The 23,490-nt window shown below is 40.8% G+C and overlaps 1 protein-coding gene across 5 annotated transcripts in view; it reads right to left on the bottom strand.

Annotated features, from left to right (window-relative positions):
* The window catches only part of Nmt2 (N-myristoyltransferase 2), a 46,234-nt gene that overhangs the window by 7,467 nt on the left and 15,277 nt on the right, over window positions 1-23,490 (bottom strand). For 2 of the 5 annotated variants that reach the window (XM_042278093.2, XM_006985921.4), the window contains exons 2-10: window positions 17,804-17,939; window positions 17,340-17,382; window positions 15,726-15,775; window positions 12,984-13,128; window positions 9,329-9,447; window positions 9,145-9,236; window positions 8,923-9,039; window positions 7,155-7,325; window positions 5,757-5,865 (exon numbers count right to left, since the gene is read on the bottom strand). In XM_042278093.2, the coding sequence (XP_042134027.2) occupies window positions 5,757-5,865; window positions 7,155-7,325; window positions 8,923-9,039; window positions 9,145-9,236; window positions 9,329-9,447; window positions 12,984-13,128; window positions 15,726-15,775; window positions 17,340-17,343 (807 nt within the window). In that variant the 5' untranslated portion in view covers window positions 17,344-17,382; window positions 17,804-17,939. The remainder of the gene's footprint in view (window positions 1-5,756; window positions 5,866-7,154; window positions 7,326-8,922; window positions 9,040-9,144; window positions 9,237-9,328; window positions 9,448-12,983; window positions 13,129-15,725; window positions 15,776-17,339; window positions 17,383-17,803; window positions 17,940-23,490) is intronic. The other 3 variants (XM_076572710.1, XM_006985923.4, XM_076572711.1) reach the window with 2 other exon arrangements.

The raw sequence follows: 23,490 nt of genomic DNA, 5'->3' as shown, positions 1-23,490 counted from the left end.
TGTATATCTGTAACCAACTCTACAAAGTTGCTCTCTGATCTCTTTGCGCGCACACACACACACACACACACACACACACACACACTAAATAAGTAAATTAAAAAGAAAATCTAAACAATAAAACTCCTAGAATGATATCATTATAATTTCTGAAGGACCCTATGCAGAAGTCCAAGAAGGAAAACCAGCTACAATCAACTACTACTGGGGGGGTGTTTCCAAGGCTCTGTGACCAACAGTGTTGACTGATTACTGGTTAGTAGGGGAAGGCAGGGAAGCTAGCAATGCATGCTTTACACTCAGGCCCAAGGATTCTCAGCTGAGCATTTACAATGAACTGTTCAAGGATGGGGTACACAGCTTATAAATATACAGAACCTCAACTAAAACACCATTTCATTATCTAAAGCTGGAGAACTAAATTTCCAATACTGAATAAACTGCTCACACTTATCTGAAACTTTTTGTGACTCTCAAATTATTAGAAATATCCAGTCCAGTCAAGTGCTGGCCTAACTTGCATATAAGACCCTGGATTAAATCCTAGTACTGCAAAAAGAAACATCCAGTCCCACCTGGAAATAAGTAAGATAAATATGCATTTCTAAATGCTAGTTAAAGACCAAAATCATCTAAAATGTGCCTTGAGACCAAAGTCACTTAAATTTACTTTCTCTTGGGCCAGGTTATTCACTCAGTAAGAAGGCTTGAACAGCACAAAAAAGGCCCTGCTTCAGTGGCACAGAAAAACAAAGTATTTTCAGCTATGATGCTTCATAGATGAGACAATTATAGATGTCCTCAAGAATAAGTGGGGATACCCAAACTGAGGTTAAAAATAGGATGGTTTTGTATAACTGAATAAAACACTTGTTTTTAGGGGGTTCAATATAAAGCAATTTTCCTGGTTAATGGGAGCATGTTACATTTCCTAAGCAAATTCTGTGTCTGAATCAGACACGTTCTCAGCGTCAACTAGCATCAATTACTTTTTGAATTCCATATAATCTGAAGCTTGTATAATTGTATAAGGAAAACTCAAGAGTTCCACTGAAACACAGAAGTGTTATCTGTCAAACATGCCATGTCGATTTAGAGCAGAGGTGGCTGCAATGGTTATGGTTACTAATATGATTAAGAAGGGAGCTTCTAAGTACTAAGATCATCTGGTGTTATTAAACATACAACACGCCACATGCTTTACTGTACCCTAGAAAGCATATCCCTTTTAACAGCACAAAGCATAGACATGCTGGTTGATTAACACCTGCTTTTTAACTACTTCCAATTCCTTTATTTTTAAGCCTCCTCCCTCTAACTTTGTTAATATTCAATTTCAAATGAACAGTCACACTAAAGGGCAGGGAGACATATAAAGATATATTTCTTGGGTAAGCCTAGCCTTTGGGGAATAGTAGCCACAATGAGTTATCAGGCTGGCTCTGCTCCTACAAAGCAGACTCCACATGTCAATCTTGTATTTCCATGTCAACTTCTATGATAGGGAAAATAACCTGCCATCCTGTGACTGCTCAGGCAACTGCATGAGATTATAAATGTTCATTCTCTAGCACAATGTTGGCCTGATAAATGTCAGTACCTAGGTTTGGAAGTCTATGCCTAAAACACAGAAACAAGAACTGTAAGAAAATGGTCATGAGCAGGGCAGTGGTGGCACATGCCTTTAATCCTAGCCCTTGGGAGGCAGAGCCAGGCGGATCTCTGCAAGTTTGAGGCCAGCCTGTGCTACAGAGTGAGTTCCAGGAAGGGTGGTGCAAACCTACACAGAGAAACCCTGTCTGGGGAGGGGTGTGTGTGATGGGAATGGTAAAAATGAAACAGCCATGGAGCCAGTTTTACTCCAGAAGGCTCCCTTATGCTGAGCAGTACAAGTGGCATGACTATTAGCAGCTGTACTATCTATCTTTAATCAAGAGGCTCCAGGGTAACTGCCGTTGTCATCTTTCAATTTTCTATTATCTGTACTTTTATCTCTTTTGCTCTCTTCCCTCTTTTTCTACCAACTACTATGCTAATTAGTTTATATGATCAACTGGACACAAGCTAGAGTTACCTGGGATGAGGTAACCTCAATCAAGGAATTGCCCAGATCATGTTGGCTTGTATCTGTAACTGAGGGATTATTTTGATTGATGACTGAGGTGGGAGGGACCTGACCACAGTAAACTGCGGGCAGCATCATCCCCAGGGAGGCTGGCCTGGGCTGTATAAGAAAGCTAACTGAACATGAGGCACAGAATGAGCCAGTAAGCAACATTCTTCTATGAGTCTTGCTTCAACATTCCTGCTTCAAGTTCCTGCCCTGACTTTCCTCAATGATGGGCTGTGACCTGCAAGTCTGAGCAAATAAGCCCTTTCCTTCCAAAGCTCTTTCTAGTCAATTTTTTTTCCGCAGCAACAGAATGAAACTAGACTACTCTTCATTCCTCTTTCCTATACCTGAAAAAGAAGAAAGATGCTTAGACCATGTATGTCAAAGAGATCTGCCTGGACCTTGAGAACTGTTCTTTTCTGTTCTAATGTGTACAGTACTGACTGCACAGTAGGACATCTATGGGCCTGGGCCATAGCACCCTACAGGGCTATGTGAGTGAGGGCAAGCAGCATGAGGAAAGGGGGCTAACGGAAATCTTTGCAGTCAAGGACGGGACATCGCCGGTCTTACCCTTTTTGGTTTTATGGCCTGGGCTACATGTCAACCTTCCTGAGCCTCAGTTTTTCATGTATATGACAGGAATAAGAAGTACTAACTTTCTGAAGCTGTAAGAATAAATTGATTTATGTATGTAAAAGCATATTATAAACCTAAGCTTACTCGGCAAAAAGGCCAACCCTTTGAAGACATGGCTGCTACAGAAAGAGCCTTGCCAACTGTAAAGAACATGCCAAAGCCTGCTTTTAGAACAAAAGCTTCGCTAGTGATTCAGCATCATTTACCTAACTTTGCTATCTGTGTCATTTTTGTACAAAAAAATATAAAGGCCAAGTTAGTCTAAAGTATTTTCAACACCTTATGTTTTTACTAGCCCACCCCCCCAAAAAAACTTGGGCTAGGTAACAGAATTGTTTTTCCTTTGTTTCATTTTAGGCAGCCTCCATGTAAGTGACTATTTTCCTTCCACATATGCTAGACTGCTTTGTGCCTAATTCAGAGGCCTGGAGACTAATGTGGAACAACATTTCTTCCTGGTCAAAAATATCAGGTATGGCTGCAGTTTTAATTTCAATTCACATATAGCAAAACATGAAACCGAAGAGCTTATCCACAGCTGACCGTGTCTGGACAGTCCACTTCTATAGATCATGCCTGGTGTGAACTGTTCCTACTAGGCACAGAGGGACTTGTGATTTGCTACTAACCAATCAATAGTAGTGACTGGAGGTCTCTTTCAGGACTTGGCTGTACAGAGTTCTGGTTTTCATCTAACTGGCAGCCCCCACTCCCCCTTTTCTAAACTGTTCTTACTGGCTTTGAGATAAATAAGCTGCCAGGCTATGGGGTGCACTACGGAGAAGACCCCGTGGCAAGGAACTGAGAACAGCCCGTGGCACCTGACAAGCAAAAATAGCTCTCAGCCCACCAGCCAGAAGGTTGAGTCAATCCTTGTAACAATCCTATGAGCCAAGAGAGAAGTGGATCTTTCCCCAATGTGTATAAAACTCTGGCCCTCGCTGACTGACACCCAGATGGCTAGAAGAAGATTCAGTTAAATGATGCCTGCTCCTTAGACACACATGAAAATCAATGTGCGTGCTGTTCTATTTAGACAGGACAGTCTTTTTCATTAATTGTTTACATGAGGGTTTTGCCTGCATGCACTATTTGTGCACTATGTGTACGGCAGCTTCAGAGGCCAGAAGTTAGATGGCCATGCGCTACCATGTGGAGGCCAGTGCTCTTAAACACTAAGCCATCTCTCCAGTCCCAAAACATGGTATTTTTATGTAACCCAGGCTGGCCTTCAACTTATTTTCTTACCTCAATCTTCTGAGTGCTAGGATTACAGGAATGTGTCACTATGACTGGTTTAAACTTAACTTTTTTTTTTTTTTTAAGATTTTATTTATTATGTATAGTGTTCTGCCTGCATGTATGGCTGCAGGCCAGAAGAGGGCACCAGATTTCATTACGGATAGTTGTGAGCCACCATGTGGTTGCTGGGAATTGAAATCAGGACCTCGGGAAGAGCAGCCAGCACTCTTTTTTTTTTTTTTTTGGTTTTCCAAGACAGGGTTTCTCTGTGTAGCTTTGCGCCTTTCCTGGAGCTCACTTGGTAGCCCAGGCTGGCCTCGAACTCACAGAGATCCGCCTGCCTCTGCCTCCCGGGTGCTGGGATTAAAGGCGTGCGCCACCAACGCCCGGCCGCAGCCAGCACTCTTAACCTCTGAGCCATCTCTCCAGTCCCTAAACTTAACAGGCAGTGGTGGCGCACACCTTTAATCCCAGGAGGCAGAGAGGCAAGCAGATCTCTGTTGAGTTCTGTTGAGGCTACTGGTCTACAGAGTGAGTTCCAGGACAGCCAGGACTGTTACACAGAGAAACTCTGTCTCTGAAAAACAAACAAAACCGTACTGTTTGTAGCTGCTCAGTTTGTGACAATCAGCAAAAATGATACACAATATATAATTTAACTATAGTTAAATTTTTTATACTATGACAATCTTTAATATTGTGACTCTAGTAGCTTAAAAGGATGAAGGGGAAGAGCGTAAAGCGCTTGCTGAACAAATCTGAGAAGTGGAGTTTGGTGACTCGGCACCCCATGTGTCTGATGGCCCACTTGTAATCCCAGCACTCAGAAGGCAGAGATAGGGAACCTCTAGGGTAAGCTTGCTAGCTAGTCTAACCAAATGTGGGTTCAGTGAGAGACTCCCTAAATAAATACAACGGGGTGACAGAGGAAGACAATGACATCAGTCCCTGACTTGACATGCATATTTACTCCATGGGCACCCAAAGACATTATGAACATGTTCGCACACTACATACACCAAACAAAATAAAACAAGTTAACTTCCAGGAATGGTGCTTATGCCTGTGACCCCAGCCTGAGACACTAAAGCAGATAGATTTTAAGATTTTAAGTCTAGCATAGGCTACACAGCCAGTTCTAAGTCACTTTGAGCTATCCAGAATGTCTAAAAAGAGTTTTTAAAAAATTACTAAACCAGAAAAAAAGAAGTAAATGAATACATTATTTTCATTTCCCAAAACTTTTCTTTAAACTTGAACTCTGAATTCTATGGGGCAAAGTGGGGCATGGTGGTGCACGCCTTTAATCCCAGCCCTTGGGAGGCAGAGGCAGGTGGATCTCTGAATTTGAGGCCAGCCTGATCTACAGAGCAAGGTCCATGACAGCCAGGGCTACACAGAGAAACCCTGTCTCGAAAACAAACAAACAAAAACACTAAGAACAATTTAAAAAAAAGTCAGGGGCGGCTTGGACTTTTCTCCCTCATTAAGGGACAACACTCAAAAAAACGTCAAACTCCCTTGGCTTGTATTTAGTCACATACAACTCTAAACCCACGAACTTAAAAAGGACTGAAAAACAAAGCTTTTCTGAGTAAATTCCCCACTTTCCTAGCTCTGGAGTCCCACATTGTCCATTCTTGTTACGGCATTCTCCTTTCCCAGATGTAAGTACTGCTTCAGTCTGACGTTAATACAGCTCTTCTGCATTCAAAGCTTCAGTGGTTACAGACTCAGAAATCTGAACATGCCTCTTACTTACATCCGGAAGTCTGTACAGCTTCATCGTTCTCTGTAAGGTCATGTTTCTACTCAAGTGAGAAAATTTCACCTCTACCAGTTTCCTGGGGTTTAGAGATCGGTGCCAATACCTGGAAAACAATGGAAGTTTCACTGTCTTAGCTGTTCCAGAAGCATCTATTTAATACTTATGCTATACCAGGAGCACTAATGGCACTGACCATTTCCTATGCATTAATTTGAAGCTTTAAAGAACGACAAAAACTGATTAAAATTGACTTGCATTGCTAGTTATGTTCCTTTGGAGTTTGTGAACTTTCATCTCTTCCCCTAAATAAGAATTTTTTTATTTTTTATTTATTATTATTATTTTTTTTTTTTGGTTTTTTGAGACAGGGTTTCTCTGTGTAGCTTTGCACCTTTCCTGGATCTCGCTCTGTAGACCAGGCTGGCCTCGAGCTCACAAAGATCCGCCTGCCTCTGCCTTCCGAGTGCTGGGATTAAAGGAGTGCACCACCACCGCTTAGCAGAATATTAAATTTTTAATATTTTGTATTTTATTTAAAAAAGAGGTATGTGAATTTTTAATGAGCTTCATCATTTTATGTGAGGCAAACCAAACCAAGAAGTTTAAGATCATGAATATACTCCTGCAAAATAAACAGTATCTGTTATAACAGATACCCATCAAAGAAAACTACTCTGAGAAAATTCTTGAATTTATATGATTTCAGTTTTGGTATACAATACATTATTTGTCCTGAAATATACATGTGATGCCCTTTTCTGTTTATTTACTAATATAATAATTTATTAAGTTATAGTAATTTTATATTTTGGTACCATGTTCATTTCAAGTTTCATCCTACTTGAGTCAAGACAAAGTGTAGAGGGATTCTTTTTTGAAGTCTTGAAAGCAGGTTTAATCAGTAACAGTCTGATTGCATTCCCTCTAGAGGAACCTCTGAGAGCCTGGTTAGTTAAGAAATCATGAAAATAGCTTCAACTTTCTTAGCCTGGACTCCTAAACTGATACGACCCATCACATTCAGCAGTGCTGTGAAGCAGCAGAGAACGAATGGAGTTTAGATGCTCAAAAAAACAGTGTGACAGTGGATGGGCATTCAAGACTGCAACACCATAGACGCGTACAGACATCAAATGGAGCAGACATAGAAATATAAACCCAGCATCATTAGTGGGTAAATTTTACTTTTAATACCCAAGAGGGCTCCATGGTACAATGAATACTGGACTCAGTGGTTCTAGTTTTGTCTCCATCTCAGTTACCAACAAACACCTATCCTTGCAAGCCCAATCCATGTGGACTGTATCAGAGGAGAACATTTCTAGCAAGATGGTAGTAAGCTCATCACCTCTGGCAAAGGGGAAACTTCTGATGTTTATGTGGTGCTATTACCTGCATGTGGCCACAGGCTTAGGAAGAACCACTCCGGCAGTATACACAGCCTGAAAGATTCCTTCTAGGTTCACTCTTCTAGTTATTTCTCGAATTAACACTGGGGCTACCCGTTTTGATCTCAGTTTCTTATGGACACAAAGAAAGTTGATTTCTACCATCCTCTTCATACTGATAAGCAGATAGGACAATTAGAGCACACTTAAAAAAGCAAGGCAATACTTCCATAAAGTTCCAAAGAATAAGAGTGTAAAAAGCATCCCAAAACATATATTCAAGAAAAATACTGCATTGTACAGGCATTTCACAAAATCAGACCAGACACCATTTTCTAGACCCACTGTCAAAATGATCAACTCTAGGCCAGGGAGACTTAGCCTCTTGAATTCATTTAGAATTTGAAACTTTGGTCTATTATTATAATTTTAGATGTTAGATCTGATATGCCTCAAGTGTTCCTACATTTGTTTTTTCCTGCAACACATAAAACTATGTAAAAAACCTCAAACCATAACAACCCCCCCCCACACACACAAAAACCCAACTAAACAGTATCCCACCCACTCTTGGATAACCCAGTGTAGAAATGGCAAAGTATTGTTCCAAACATGACACAGATTGCCCAAGACCCCTGGAGAAGGGCCTTGATCAGACCAGAAATGACACTATTTCAAGCTACCCTAAGCGTCCCAGAGCTTCAAAGCTCAATTCTGACTCTGGTATGCATGCATTTTATTTAAAATCACAGTGTTCTTGAGAGCAAACGCTTTTATCAGTCAGCTTGGCAGTCCACTATGGTAAACAGACACATTAGCTATTGGACCTCTGGCTTTCATAGCTGGATAGCTGACTTTTGGAGCTGACAACCCAGAGCAAAAAAATAACACACTTATCCTCTGGAGAGAGTTTATGATATCCTTTAAAATTGCTATTTTTTCCTGAAATACCTGTTGATGGTTTATTTATTCTATGTACATGATATATACATAAATACAGGTGTGTGCAAGTATAAGATTGAGAGGCAGAGAGAGTTAAAGAAAAATAGAGAGAAACAGGAAGGATAGGAAAGTGGAGGGAGGTATAGTAGGACAGATGGAGGTATAGAAAGACAGCACTGTCCTCTCATCCCTGGTCCAAATTTTCCTTTACCTTTAAAAAAAAAAAAAAGACTAAATAAATCTAATTATTAGAATTTTTTAAGTTTTACAGCATCAGTGTACAAAAAGCTCCAAAACAGCTCTCCCAAGCAATCTTACTATCAACAGCTACATTGAGTTATCACTGAGTTACTCACTTTGGCACCGGGGGCCTAAAGCCACACACGTTAGAGAGGTACTCTACAATTGAGCTCCATCTCGTCTTTTGGTTTTTGAGTCAGAATTTTACTACACAGCACAAGCTGGCAACACCAAAGGTAAACATCTAGTGTCTTTCTCAATGGCTCTCCACAATTTTTTTTTTTGTTTTTTTTTTTTTTTGAGGCAGGATTGAGCACTGAACTTGGAGCTTGCTGATTCAGGGAATTTGGCCAATTAAGAAGCTCCTGGTACCCCCACCCTCTTGTCTCTGCTCCCCTAATTCTAGGATTACAGGCATCTATCATGGCACCTGGCTTTTAATACGGGTGGTGGGGATCCAACCTCAGGTCCTTATGCTTACATAGCAAGAGCTTTTTACTGAGCTCCATCACCTTAGCTCTGTACTATGTATTTTTTTAAAGCCTGTTTTAATTGTATTTTGGAGGGCGCACACAGGCTTCAACCCATACCTGTCATAAATTCGGATGTTTGCTGGAATGGCACTTATGAAACCTACTAGCTTTTTATTTGAAGACACTCGGACCCCACAGTGCCATTGCAGAAGCCACCCTGGGGGACGCAGAGCCCTGAGGTAGAGAAAAGACACAACAGTCACTATCCAAGAACACAGGAACAAAACAAGAGCTCCTGATTCAACAATCCATCAAGGACCCATGACCAGCCAGGCATACCACAAGAGAAACTCAGGTGAATAGTCGAAGCGAAACATATTGTCATCATCTTCCACATAATTCTCATTCAGCAATGTGTACAACTCCTTCAGCTACAAGAAAAAGCAAGTGTACTGTCTAAGGTGTCTAAGAAAGCACCTTAGACACAATGTTTGTGAATGCAGGTGTTGAATTCAAGTCTTACCACTTCAGCATTACTCAAGTCTAAAGTGTCCCACATAAAACCTTGTGGCAAAGAATACGGTTCCTGGCGGATATTGTCCTTGTCTGGTTCAATTGCACCATGAGATGTTATGACTTCATCTAGAGAAAAAAGAAAAGGAGAGGATATTACATTTCACAGTAGTCTGAGAATCCCACAGTCAGCAACAGAGGTTAAAGGACACTTTAAGACTTAGGACATTTGGGCTCAAAATAATCCAGTTAATAATAGTAACAGTAATAGCAGCTGTATTAGTAGTATATGCTTTATTATATAACAATAGCATTAACTTTATTAATAATCACATGTAGAAATAACTAACACATTACTATTGTGGATTCCTTTGGACTGTTTATCTCATCAGTTAAAATGAAGGAGGAATTGAATGTCACCTAGTGACATTATAAAATGATTTCTTAGCCTGAGCCCTAGGTTGCAGTCCACTACCACAACTCTAAGTGATAGATAGAGGCTTGATACAACAGCTTTGGAAATGGTCTCTCTTTTTTATTTCATTTCCACAGATTGAGGGTGTGGAGGCCATAGTTGACTTCTGACCCTCTCAGCAGCAAAGCCTAACACAAATTTCTAAATTGATTATTTTTTCCATACCTATCTTAGTTAGGGTTTCTATTGCTTTAAAGAGACACCATGACCAAGGCAACTCTTATAAAGGAAAACATTTAATTGGGATGGCTTGCTCACAGTTCAGAGGTTCAGTCCATTATCACAGTGAAACATGGCGCCGTGCAGGCACACACTGTGCTAGAGAAGTAGCTGAAAGTTCTACATCTTACAAGCAACAGGAAGTAGTCTGAGACACACTGCCCAGTATCTCGAGCATCTATGAGACCTCAAAGCCCACTTCCACAGTGACACACTTCCTCCAACAAGACCACACCTACTCCAATAAGGCCACACCTCCTAATAATGCCACTCCCTGAGATTATGGGGGCCAATTACATTCAAACTACCACACCACCTTTACTGCTAGCCACGTCTGTACTACAGTCCATGTCTAGTAACTTCTGAGTTCTCCTACTCTTTTGGGGGGAGGGGTAGTGTCTCATGTATGCCAGGATGGCCTTGAACTTGTTATGTAGCCCATGATGACCTTGAACTTCTGATCCTCCTGTCTCTACTTATTGGGTGCTAGGATTACAGCCATATACCATATCTAGTTGATAAAATGGTAAGAATCAAACCCAATGCTTTGTTTGTTGCAGGCAAGCGCTCTACAAACTGAGTTAAGCCCAGCCCTTAACTTCTCTTTTCCAATTCTTTTTTTACATTAAATGTCTTGAATTGGAATAAAATGCACGTTTCCCTGTGGCTCCAGCCTGCCTGGCATCTTCTCATACCCTCCACAGTCCTTGTTCCCAGTATTATAGCCTTTGTATTGTTTATCCTAGTTCAGAGCATTCCCTTTTGCTGAGGCCTTGTCCTCTGGTCATTAAGATGTTGGTCCCTGGGAATTTCTTAGTTCACAAGTCATTTTCTCACAGCATCTTTCAATAACTAAAGCCTTTTCCTATGAAAGATCTAAAAGCCCTCTGCTGTGCTTGATTACCTTATACAACTCCTTCCACCTCTGTCCCGCTTTCCACCACCACTTCTTGACCCCATGCTGTACCCGGCATTTACCATCTGCTGAGTAAGGATCTGGTACATCTGGTCACAGAATCCTTCTAAAAGAAGTCCACAACTTTCACTAGCTCCTCAGACTTTCTCCCAGGAGCCCATATGGCCCAATTCCTGGTCACTCCTATACAGTGCTCCCAATGAAACTTGTACAACACTTGGTTCTTACAAGATGAGCCATGCAGGTATAACTTGGAACAGCTGGGTGTGTTTAGCCTGGACCGTGCCACACCCCAGACAGAACTAGAGAGGCATCTCTATGGCTCCCTCACCAGTTCAGTCTTTGAACTGAAGTGCACTGAGCTCTAGCATTCCGAGAACCTTGAAAAGATTTAGAGCAAGAAGGGAAAGCAGGATGCACCCCAGGCAATCTTTCCCAAAAGCAGCCCTGTGGTTAGGTGTTTTCTCTGGAGGGCAAAAAGCTTAGTGAACCACATTCACCAAAATCAATAAATCTAGATCCTTCAGCTAATACTCATTTAATTAAGTGCCATTAAAGACTTTGTAAATTCATTCTAAAGAATATTCCTCCATTATCAGACACATTTCTAGACACTGAAAGAAAAAAAGATGCCCACCCCATCCCACCACAAGGGATGAATCCAGGGCTTCACACATTCTAGGCAAGTGCTCTAGCACTGAGGCATACCCCCAACTTTTCACTCTTATTCCTTTCTCTCCTACTTAGATGCCATCTCTTTTAGCTGTTGGGGTGGATATATGTGGGTAAGGATTGGAAACATATGACTGATACTTCAATGCTCAGAAAAACATTACTCTTGTGTTATCACAATAAAATGGATTATCTGTATATAACTGGGCTGCTTAGAGTTTTAGATGGTAAGTGACCCTTTCTATGCTGTTTGGAACCTAAATAATCAAAATGTAAGTAGGTACAATTCTAAATCAAAGCATACTGTCATGTAATTTGAACACTTTCATATTATTTATAATCTCACCTTTGCAAAATGGGAAAGAAAAGTAATTAATAACGTCTGTAGCAAGTTAACTGGGAAAAGTCTTAAGTAGAATTTGATGGAGCATGCCTGGTGCTAGGAAAAAGACTCCGTTATTTCTTTACATGAACAGAGACCCATAAAGGCCTTTACTTTCAAGGGTACCCTAACTCGCATATGATACTGAATTAGTACACCCTAGAGTGTGTTCAGAATCCTGAAGAAGTACACAATTATCTATTTAGTGAGATATTATTGGGAACTTTTTCTCTGAGTCCTTTAGAATACCTGAGGTATAAGAAATGCTAAAAAAAAAAAAAATAATAATGTAGTGGGAGATAGAGGGGGTTGCTAGAGTGGATGGCTCAGAGGTTAAGAGTACTGGCTACTCTTGCAGAGGACCCAAATTTGCTTCTCAGTACCCATATGGTACTTCACAACTATCTTTAACTACTGTTTCAGGGGATCCATTGCCTTCTTCTAGCCTCCATGGACACCAATCACGCATATGGTTCACATACATGCACGCAAGTTAAACAGTCATTAAGCATCCAATAAAAATTTAAAAAATCTTAAAAATACAATAACACATAGGAAAAAACAACTTCATGAAGATCAAAAGCGAAGAACAGGAATGAAGAGAAAAAACCCAAATCTCTTTCTGTACAGTATATGTAGGTTATATATTATATATACCATATATATATTAGTCATACTATAAGAATATAGTATATATAGTTATGTATCATATACAGCATATCCTAGCATACGGTCTGTTGTATATATTACACACATACACATAGAAAAGTTTAATAGGAAATTATAATATATATAATACACATTTCAAATTCAGGAAAACTGGATAATGTAACAGAAACAGCAATTAGGCTACAATCAGTGTTATTGAAAACACATGTTCCTATCTAGTATCTATACTTTAAGAAGACAGATACTAGCTTTTGTGTCCAATTTGAGTGTATGACACAAGACTAAGTGAGGTCTCTTCACCCTGGGTTGTGGAAACACGCATATGAGCTTACTCAATTTGGGCACTGGCTGTGTGTCCCAGAACTGGTATCTGCGCTTTGTGGCCTCATCAATGTTCCTGGCTGGGCCTTGGCATGCAGACAGCAGCTCCATTGCTCTCTGGATGTCCTGTAGCTTCTGAATAGGTATGGTGGGATTCTAGAACAGCAGAGACACAGAGACACATGATATGAAGAAGCTGTCACCACTTTCGAACACAGGGCAACTTTGTGTACTGACCTCAGAGGCTGCAACACCTAAACACTGCCCCACCTCCTGGAAGCCTGCTGAAGGCTGTCTGTGAATACATGGAGATGAAACAACTGCACTGTTGCAGATTATCACTGTGCTGTGGTGTCAAGGGGACTCTGGAGGGTTGGGAATGCTAAGTACACAGAAGCACCCTTTGCTTCAGGATCCCGCCCATCTGTGCCGGTCCCACTGTTCCTTTGGGAAAAGAAGGCAAAGAGTGACATGCAGGGCATGCATTACTGTCACACAGCAGCCAGGCAGCCAGGAGCCTCGGTTGCGCTGTTAGCGTTAATGCTCTGCGGCAGCAATGGAGGGGCAGAGGAAACAATTTCTAGAACAGAAACTAGACAGACAAGAGATGATTAGAAGGGAAAGAGGGAAAGAGAAAGAAAGAGAACCTCAGGGCTACGCTGGGAAGGAAATGGTTAAGAAGAAACCACTAACCCGGATACTGATCCCTCCTGGACTACACCTAACCCTTCTCACACTAGAGGAACCCTGAGACAGAAGGCAGAAGAGAAGCTTTTCTCTGCAAATCATGATCCTTAACAACCACTGCTTGTTCTCCCAACAGAAGTGTGGGAAACTAGCCTCATTTTTAGGTAAAACATATTCTTAGCAATAAAGTGGGCAATATTTTTAAATTCCAAAATTCCTTTCTCAAAGCCAATATTCCTGGTTTTCTCTTGCAGATTCTCCATCTATTTAATCTTCAATTGTAATAATACACTGGGACTACATTCAAAATGAGACACTGGACCTGAGACTGGATATAGAACTCAGTGCCCCCCCATATGTAAAACAACTGAGTTTAAGGATTTTGATACCACTCAAATAATACTTTCCATTGTGATTGTAAGAAACTTCAGAGTCGTTAGGTTTTGCTATGTATCAGTACTCTGAACATGAAACAAAGGGACAACAGACTCTCCATGATTTATAAGCAGCAACTTTGGACTTCTGCTCAATTTTGAGTCTGAAGGCTGTGCTCTGAACAAGCCCTTTACAACCCGGGAAACTTCTCTAATTAAAGTACAAAATAAAGGCTGTCCCGTGGTGGCCTTATTTACTGGGTTTCTTCAGGTTCTCGACATTGACATTACCTAGTAGACAAAGCCATGAAGTCTAACTGGAGCAGGCCAACAGCTTACTGCCTCCACTCAGCTCCCACCAGCACAGCTCTATTACTGCTGAGTCTGGAAGCTGTTTTTAAAAATAGAGCCATATATCTTAATGACTCATATAAATTAAAGAGAATACTTTCCTGTTCTAATCATTGTATTCCTTCTCTCTCTCCTCTTCCTCCCTCCCTTCTCTCATTTTTGGAAGTGGTACTAGGAATTGAACCCAGAGCTACATACATGTTAGACAAGCAATGCTCTACCAGTGAGCTCTAGTCTCAGCCTTTAAAAACAATTAATTTGAGACAGGTTTCACTAAGTAGCTGAGGCTGACCTTGAATTTGAGATTTTGCATCAGCCTCTCAAATAGGAACTGTTACAAGCATGAACCACAGTACGTGGCCCTGCCTGTTTTTTCAGTCTTGTTGTTCATTTTACTGAGCACAAATACTCAAATGTAATGTAATTCTCTTATAACCACAAAATAGTACATATCTAGCTATTCTTAGCTGATGTATGTAAATTGTTTTAATTTCAAATCCATAACCTCATGTGAATTAGTTTTAATTCAAACTTTTCTTGCATTAAAAAAACAACAACTTGGGTCTGTTTTATTTTCCAACACTTTATAAGTAACTGATTTCTAAGATAAGAAAATTAATAACCACTTGAACTTCCACCAGTCTACTAAGAGACCTACAACAGGAACCAAGCTTATAACATAGTTCAACTAATAATGCTTGAAGATATATTTAACATGACTTGAAAATGCAAAGTAGAATCTAAGCTTAAAAAAATACACCTGTCTACAGAGCCTGTACTGACTTTGTTACAGTGAATTTTCTTTTCTGACAGTTGAGTTAAATCTTCCAAAACACACCAAAAGGGAATTATTTTGCAGTAATCATGAAGCAGCATCTTGGTTCTGAAGGAGCCAATGATATTCCAGCTCCAGGAAGACCCTAGAGTAAGTAGTTTATATGTGCTACCTACTCAATGTTACCAAGCTGACTCGTGCTAAAATAATGGCCATTTGTGACACATTTATATCCCAATGCTCACTATTTAAGTGCTTTCCAAAAATAGGTACAAGTAAGTACAATTTTCAAACTTATGTCAAAGTAAGGAAATTCACAGTCAATCTTTTTTTTTTTTTTTAGGCCTTCTGATCATTTCTGAGATGCCAGGGAATAAATGCAAAACCTTGCACATCATGCTTGGCAAATACTCAACCACTGGGCCACACCCCCAGCCCTAGGATTATTAATCTTTTCTTTTTTGAGACAAGGTCTCCCTATGTAGCTCAGGCTGACCTCCAACTCACAATCCTCCTGCCTAGGCCTCTTGGGTGCTGGGATTACAGGCGGGCGCCACCACGCTCACCTTATGATACATTCTTAAATCTATCCATTCACCTTCCATAGTATCACCACCTGGGGAGAAAGGCGAGAATTTGCATTAGCCCCCAATTAACTGCCCACTATTATGTTCTTACCTAAGAGGCAGGAATTCCTCTTTCTTTCCATATCTGTTTCCTAAAGAATACTAAATATCAGCTACATTCTTTGTCTATTATTTTCCATATTGAATACCTTAGGAAAAATCTGTCCAAGTCTTCTGCCACTAGAATATCTGTAACCAAAGTGTTGAGGTTGTGGCTCAGGCGGTAAAGTGCCTGCCTGGCATGCACAAGGCCCTGGGTTCAATCCCCAGCACCATATATAGAAATCTGTTAAGAATCCAGATAAATATTTTAATTTTAATCCTTGAATGTAGACCAGATAATTCTCTAAATATAGTCCACTGTAATAGTATGGCATTATGTATAGCTGCCATAAATTTACAGGGAGGGGGGAGGGGGGAGTGAGAAACCCCAGCTTAAAAAAAAATACAATAGACGAAAGCCCACATTAAAACACTGTTTTATTAAACATTAGCTTCTAATGTTTAAAAAACAAACTCTCTACCATATACACTAGCAGTAGTTCCTCCCACTCAGTTGGCTGTAGTTTCAGTGCCCAGAGTGGAGGTGAAGTGCTAAGAATCCCTGAGGGTAAAGGGATGGGTAAAGCCAATGGCATGGTAGAAGCAAAGAGCTGCCCACAACTGCAGGTAAGTGATGCATTTATCTGCTGAAGCAACACCAAGAAATGGGGAAAATATTTGCAAGCTGATGGCTGTTTCCTGATATACCTTGGAAGTTATGTCTAGTGGAACACTGTCACCTGAGACCAAGAGGAAAGCTAGGGAGAAAGATTCAACTTTGTTTTCTCCCTCAGTCATTCAAGGCAAAACTGGGGCAAGGCATTACCCTTCGCAGAGACTCCTGGTCCTTTCACATAAAGCAGGCACCACCACCAACAAAAATACCCGCAGACTGATTTATACGACATAAACTTCATATAAAAAAAACTGAAATCCACAACATTTGCAGGTGCTGCCTCCTGCCATGTGCTCTGTCCTTCAGAAAACGAGGCAACCTTCCTTAAAAAGGATCTCACTTTAACGTCATGACGGCTCTGCAGACTGGGGGGGGGGGGGGGGGGGGAAGGATGGGCTCTCCAGGATAAGGAAATAGGCTCAAAGAGATGCAGTACACTGTGAGTAATGGAGTTAAGGCCATGTGCCAGGTCTTGGTGCTACTTGCCCAGAAAGATTTACTTAAAGCTACAGCCATCAAAGTCATCTTGTTATTTTCTATTCAGCTCCATTGGCTCTGGTTTCCTGTACCACCAGGGCTGTGTTCTCCTGTGTGACAGGAAGGAGGAATCTCCACAAACAGGGGTAACTGCCAATTGTATCACCAGACCTATGTACAGCACAACTAGCCCTCTGTTCAGCAGGCTATCTGCCAACTTGGGACCCAGAGAACAAAAAGTTTGGTCTAAAATAGGGGGGTCCTAAGGGAGAACATGAGGAGGTGTTCCCCACCCTTAGCAATGGCATGAGGGACAGCCACTGCAGACCAGGCTGATTCAAAGTCAACAGAAGACTTACCCATGGCTGCTCCCGCTGAAATCTGCTGCCAGATGGCGTTGTGCTATGCAGGTAATTAGACAGACACCCAGAAAAATTAAAATGTGAATATCTTCTGAACTAAAAGTAATCACAGATTAAGTGTAACAAAACAAAACCAAAACCAAAACCAAACAAAACAAAAACCTCCTACCAGGCTCCCAGGGAGACATTCTTCTATGACTATGATCTATAGACTACTACACAGAGAAGGAGAAATGAGGTGGCTATACACATACAGAGAAGCCCAGTATGTACCTCTTGGTTATGTGGGTGCCACATTGAGCTTCAGGGAGGCTATAAATACCCTCCAGTTACTTAGTGCCATTCAACACACAGCCAAACGAATCACTAGCTACACATCTAGCCCAAAGGGCTACCCTGCCCAAACCCATCTTCTCTTCTGCATTGGGAAGCAAAACTGTGGCAAGAAAACAGGCTCTCACTTTTGAAGACTGCTGAATTTTAATCTCTTGGGAGTCAGATGCAGAGTCGGACTTGGTACCCCCAGAATTCGGCTTCTCCTTTTTTCTCTTCTGTTTCTTCTTTTTCTTTTTTGCTCCCAAATCCCCTCCAGGGCTTCTGTAGGAAATGTAAGGAGGATAAAACAAACCAAAGGGAGAAAAATCATTATATAAAACTGAGTTGCATAAAAGCCATTCCTTAGAAAAACATATGTGATCTGCACTGTGAAGGACAACTATGCTAGGATGTGTGGGATAGGAGAGTGTCAGGTTGAAATGTCTATGAGCAAACACTCGTTCTCGCTCTGTCACATGGCTGGTGCTCGGACGCCTTCTAAACATAAAAACTGTAGATACAAACCACACTTATAACTGAAATCAAAGAACATCCACAGCTCCTCCTACTCTACTAACCCACTTTTTACTTAGCCCTTAAGAGATACATGTGGGGTTCGAGATGGTTCAGAGGTTAAGAGCACAGGCTGCTCTTGCAAAGAAACTGAGTTTGGTTCCAAGTATCCACGTGGCATTCACAACTGCCTGTAACTCAGTTCCAGAGGATCCGATGTCTTCTTTAGGTCAGTAAGGGCACCGACATGCATATGGTGCACAAACATATAAAACACTCATAGGTATTAAAAATAAATCTTTAAAAAAAGACCTACATGTACAAAAATATAAATTATAGATACCTCTTTGAGATGACACTATTCACCCTTTTTGTTTATTTGGTTTTGCACATACTAGACAAGCACCCTACTACTGAGCTATATCCCTAGCCCATCAAAATATTTACCTTGAAGCAACAGAAACTGCATTTCCACATGAGGAAGTTTCTTTTGATTAAAAACTTTACAATAATCAATAAAAACCTTTAAGGTTTGTGTCAGTGAAATGACTTAGTAGGTAAAAGCACCTGCTACTTACTAAGCCTGATAGCCTAAAGTTCAATCTCTGGGATTCACAGGGTGGAAGAGAGAAACCGATATCCTCCAGTTGTCCCGACTTCCACAGGCACACTCTAGCATGTGCGTGCGCGCGCGCGTGCGCGCACGGACACACACATACACACACACCCCACTATCACCACCAAATAAATAAATAAAAACGTAATATATTTTCAAAAATTCTTAAGTATCAAAAATATTACTGGATAAAATATTTTTGTTTGGAACCCTTTCCATCCTGTATTCTGAAAAAGAAAAAGAATAAAAGACACAAGATTAAAAATTTTCACTTACTATCTTACTCTACCATAAATTTCATAGAAAGTGTATTAAAATTTAACATCAGAGATTATCATTTTTTTTTTTGCCTATGTAGGGAAAGGAATGGCAACAACTGATTTTGCTCCACTGTTGTAAATCAATTTGTCCCTGATTATTTTCTTTCCTGATTTCTATCTAATTAGCATATATACAGTCATCCTTCAAGATTTAATGCCATTAATGTATACTCAAAGCCTTATGATACTGGCTCTCAAAGATAGTAGGTTTTTTTGGTATATTCACTTACAAAAGTGTATTCTTTAATCATATTTTCATTTTGCATACCATTTAGTAACAAAAACAGATCAGAAACATGAAACTGTGAAACCTACTCTAGTCTTTCTAACCCATTTGGGACCAAATATATACACATGACATACTTTTGTCTTCAACATCCCCAAAATACATAACACAAACAGGCCTATAATTTCAGCTACACAGGGAGCTGAAGCAAGAAGATGGCAAGTTTGAGACCTGCCTGAGCTACAGCATAAATTCAATGCCTGAGCTACAGCATAAATTCAATGCCAAAGTCAAAAGTAAGAGGCCATCTCAAAAGAAAAAAAAAAAAATTACAGATGGGTATGTATCTTGCTGCAGGCCACAGAAATATGTAGTAGGAATTCAGCTAAATATGACAAAAGCTATTACCTGGAAGGTCAAGGACTTTCCAGAGGAAGCCAAGGCTCAAGGAGTATTGGTGTTATTTGGCTTTTTTAATATAACAGCTGTTTTCTGCTATGAACTTTATGTGTGCTATCATAGCTTTTCCAATTGATTCTTTTTCCTAAGAACTTCTAAAGAGTGTGGATTGATCATTCCTTGGGCATATACAATTTAGGTATTTGGATAGTCACATAGGCAAGGCTTCCTGCTTCCAGGCTTTCTATTTCTTCTTTTTAATGTTAGAATCAGATGTCTGTCTTCTCCAATTATCTCCTTTAGCAAGCATCCAAAGTCAGGGCCAGCTCTGGACAAAAGCATCCAAGGACAAACAAGCAGACAGAATAAGCTTTCCAGACCACCCACTAATCTCCTGAATTAAGGTAAATATCCATACAGAGACACTCACTCGGCCAGATGGACATTAGGTACATAGCTTTGCTTCTTGTGCAAATTAAGTCAGACCCCCTCCCCCCTTTCTCTCACAGCCTAAGTGGCACCTCTAGACTTCCCCTCAAGCAACTTAGAAACAAAAGAGCTTTTTCATACCAGGTGATTCAAGCTATGATGCAGGTTTCCTAGCTCCAGCAGACTTACCCTGCCAGACCAGAAAGCTGCAAGGCCCGAGTATTGCTGATTGTAGGTGTATGGAGACCGGTCACAGGGAGAGGAAAGGAAGGAACAAGGATGGAGAGAGGAATGAAGACAAAGATGAGAACAAGATGGAAAGAACTTAGAACTGTGAGAGGACAGAGAGGAGCTATGCACTAGAACAGTATTAAAAAAGCTGTGTAGATAGAATTTTGTCTTAGAAGAATAAAGTGAATGGACTAAAGAGTTTCGTGGAAGTAGATTCATTTGTTATCCCTCAGATTAGTAACCACACCACTCATGGCGTCTTCCCCAGGACCCTGGGAGAAATCTCCTCTTGGCAGGCACCTGAGGGGCTTTTGATAGTATCTCAATGTACAGCACCTGTCTAGCATGCACACAGCCATGGGTTTAAAATCTACTGCTGCAAGGGGGAAATGTTATAAATACAAGAGGCCCTCATACAATAGAACATGTTAGTCCAGGAACCAAACTGTAGTATCCGAAGACTGGTAGTAACGGACAAACAGAATCTGGCACCTCTACTCACTGACACTCACTCACACCTTCCACAACTCCATAATGAAGTCCATATATCTCTAGATGCTGCTGTAGCTGGGAGCAGATTTAGAGCAAGTCCACAAATTTTTTTACAGCTTTCATGGAGAGCTGGAGCTTGTTCTCCCTTCCCTTGGATCTAGATAGCCTTTTACTTGCTCTGACCACAGTGGAAGTGGCACTATGTGACCTCTAGGTCACAAAAGGCCATGCACCCCTTCTTCTTTTATAACACTCTCGAAAGCCTGGCTCCTTTAAGAATCTGCCATGATGGTGAGGCTCGTGTTGACTCTCTGGTTGACTCGGAAACTGAGTTCCTGGCTCAGGTCCAGCATAACTACCAGCTATGTAAATGAATCACATAAATCCAGCTCAGGGGTCCCCCCCAAGTCAGACTCCAACTGTGTCTTTGTAATAGTTATTTTTGTGGTGCTGTTATGAAAACATCTTACAACACATAAGGGAGTAAAGATTTGTTTGGGCTCATGGTTTTAGAGGGTTCAATTCATGGCTATTTGGCAACCATGCAATGTAGGTAGGCAGAACACCATGGTGATGGGAATATCTGCAGAACATTTCAATGGCCCACAAACATACATAGAGGGGAGAATATGGGAAGGAGCCAGGGCAAGATATTATCCACAAAGATACCCTCAGGCCATATGACCAACTTCTTCCAACCAAGTCCCAACCCCTACCTATCAGCACCTCTCCACCACCTTAGGAACCAGTCAAAGGTTCAACCATTAGGTAAGAGCCTTCAGACACACTAGAAGTGTGTTCTACTTTCCCACTTCCTTTTCTTTCCTTCCCTTTTGTTTTCAAGACAGGATCTCAGTATTTGGGCTGGGCTGACCTCAAATTTAATATGTATCCCAGGCTGGCTTTTCAGCTTGTGCCTTACAAACAGAACCATATATTCTCTTTTGGCTGTTCTGACTTTCGTGCCAAGCAGCCTTGTGTCCTAGAGCCAAGGTCTCTGGGTGAATCAGAAGCTGAAGGGCTGGCTCTGCCTTTGTGCGGTATGAGAGCGAAATACACCTTCATTGGCCAAAGCAACAACTGTGAGGTTGTCCTTTACTACGTCATACCCTAGCACACTGTAATCTTTATGCCCAACATCAAGGTTATAGAAGGATTCCTTCTTTTATCAGTTATTCATGTGTTAAAGTAATAAGCATTACATTTTAAATGAACAATTCATTTTTTCATAAGTCCAAAATACAAAAACATATACAGCTATAGATTCATGTTTCCCTGTTCCTAACCCTAAAATAGAAAGCAGTGCTCACTGCTGAGGATCTATTAAGACCTTGTCAAGTGGTAACCTAGTGGCCTAAAAATAGTAATGCATTCCCACCCCAAAATGAGCTGTTTATTTTCATCAGTAGAATCAAACTGTACAATCACCATGTTTATATTTAAAATCATCTGGTGACTAAGGGTGCCCATAAATATCTGACTGGCAACTGGGCTGAACCGAGTTTATCAGAGCCAGGTACTGGAACTAGAAACATGCTGTGGATCAGCCTGGTTTGAGATATTCTGAGTTGGAACAAGGATACTTTAGGTTTTCCTTACAAAGTGCTGACAGTGCTGTGCTGATGTGGGAGTCACATGTAGATATGCATGTATATGTGCATGGGGTGAAAGTAATCAATTCATACTGGCATCCCAAAGGTCCCTGATGCCTCTCACTATAAGATGGAATAATGAATACCTTCTGAATGAGTGACTGGTGCATAATTTTGGCTCCCAGGGTGGCTCTAGTCACAAACTACCAGACAGTAAAACACCTCTCAAAAGCAGTAATTCCCCTACCTTCGTACTAACAATTACTGAACCTAACTAATACCAAATGTTCTCTAAATTTTTACTTAAGTGTTCAACACTGTTATGTTCATAGCGAGGCTGAAGTCACTAAGGACACAGTCTTGCTTCCTAAGACAGGCAAGCACCTTTCACCTGCCAGAAGCCTTTCTAGAAACCATTGGAAAGCCAGTCTGAAACAGCCCAGATTCCTAAAGCACTTTCTTATAGCAGGATAGGGAATGAGTAGCCATGACTGGTGGGCATGCTTGGAACTTAATGAAATTATTTTCAATGTACAATCCAGAAAATTTTGTCCTAGTGGCTTTCTAGCAAATATATAGTTAAGGCATTGGAAAGGATAGAAACATTAGTAGCAAAACCACCAGATTATTTAATCAAAAATTCCTTAAATAAGTTTGTATCACCTATAATATAAACTAGGATAGATATGTGATAAAATTTTGTATTATTCTGAGAATTAGTTACTACTACTCACCCAAACCCCCATCCCTGAACTCTACTGCTTAAATTCTTCTTTTTTAATTTAGAGACAAGGTCTCTACTGTATAGCCCTGGCTGGCCTTGAACTCACAATGGAGACCAAAATGGCCTCAAACTTACAGAGACATATCTGCCTCAGTCAGACTCATCCTGAGTGCTGAGATTTAAAGAATGCTACCATACCCAGGTTAAAATTGTACTTTGGTATAATGAAGAAAAAAATATACTCAACTTTTACTAGGCTTAGTTTATAAAATTCTCCCTTCCCTTGCTTAT

The sequence above is a fragment of the Peromyscus maniculatus genome, chromosome 5 (assembly GCF_049852395.1).
Source record: "Peromyscus maniculatus bairdii isolate BWxNUB_F1_BW_parent chromosome 5, HU_Pman_BW_mat_3.1, whole genome shotgun sequence".
NCBI classification, from domain to species: domain Eukaryota; kingdom Metazoa; phylum Chordata; class Mammalia; order Rodentia; family Cricetidae; genus Peromyscus; species Peromyscus maniculatus.
The sequence above is the reverse complement of the archived record's forward strand: the minus strand, read 5'-3'. Positions and strand labels throughout refer to the sequence as shown.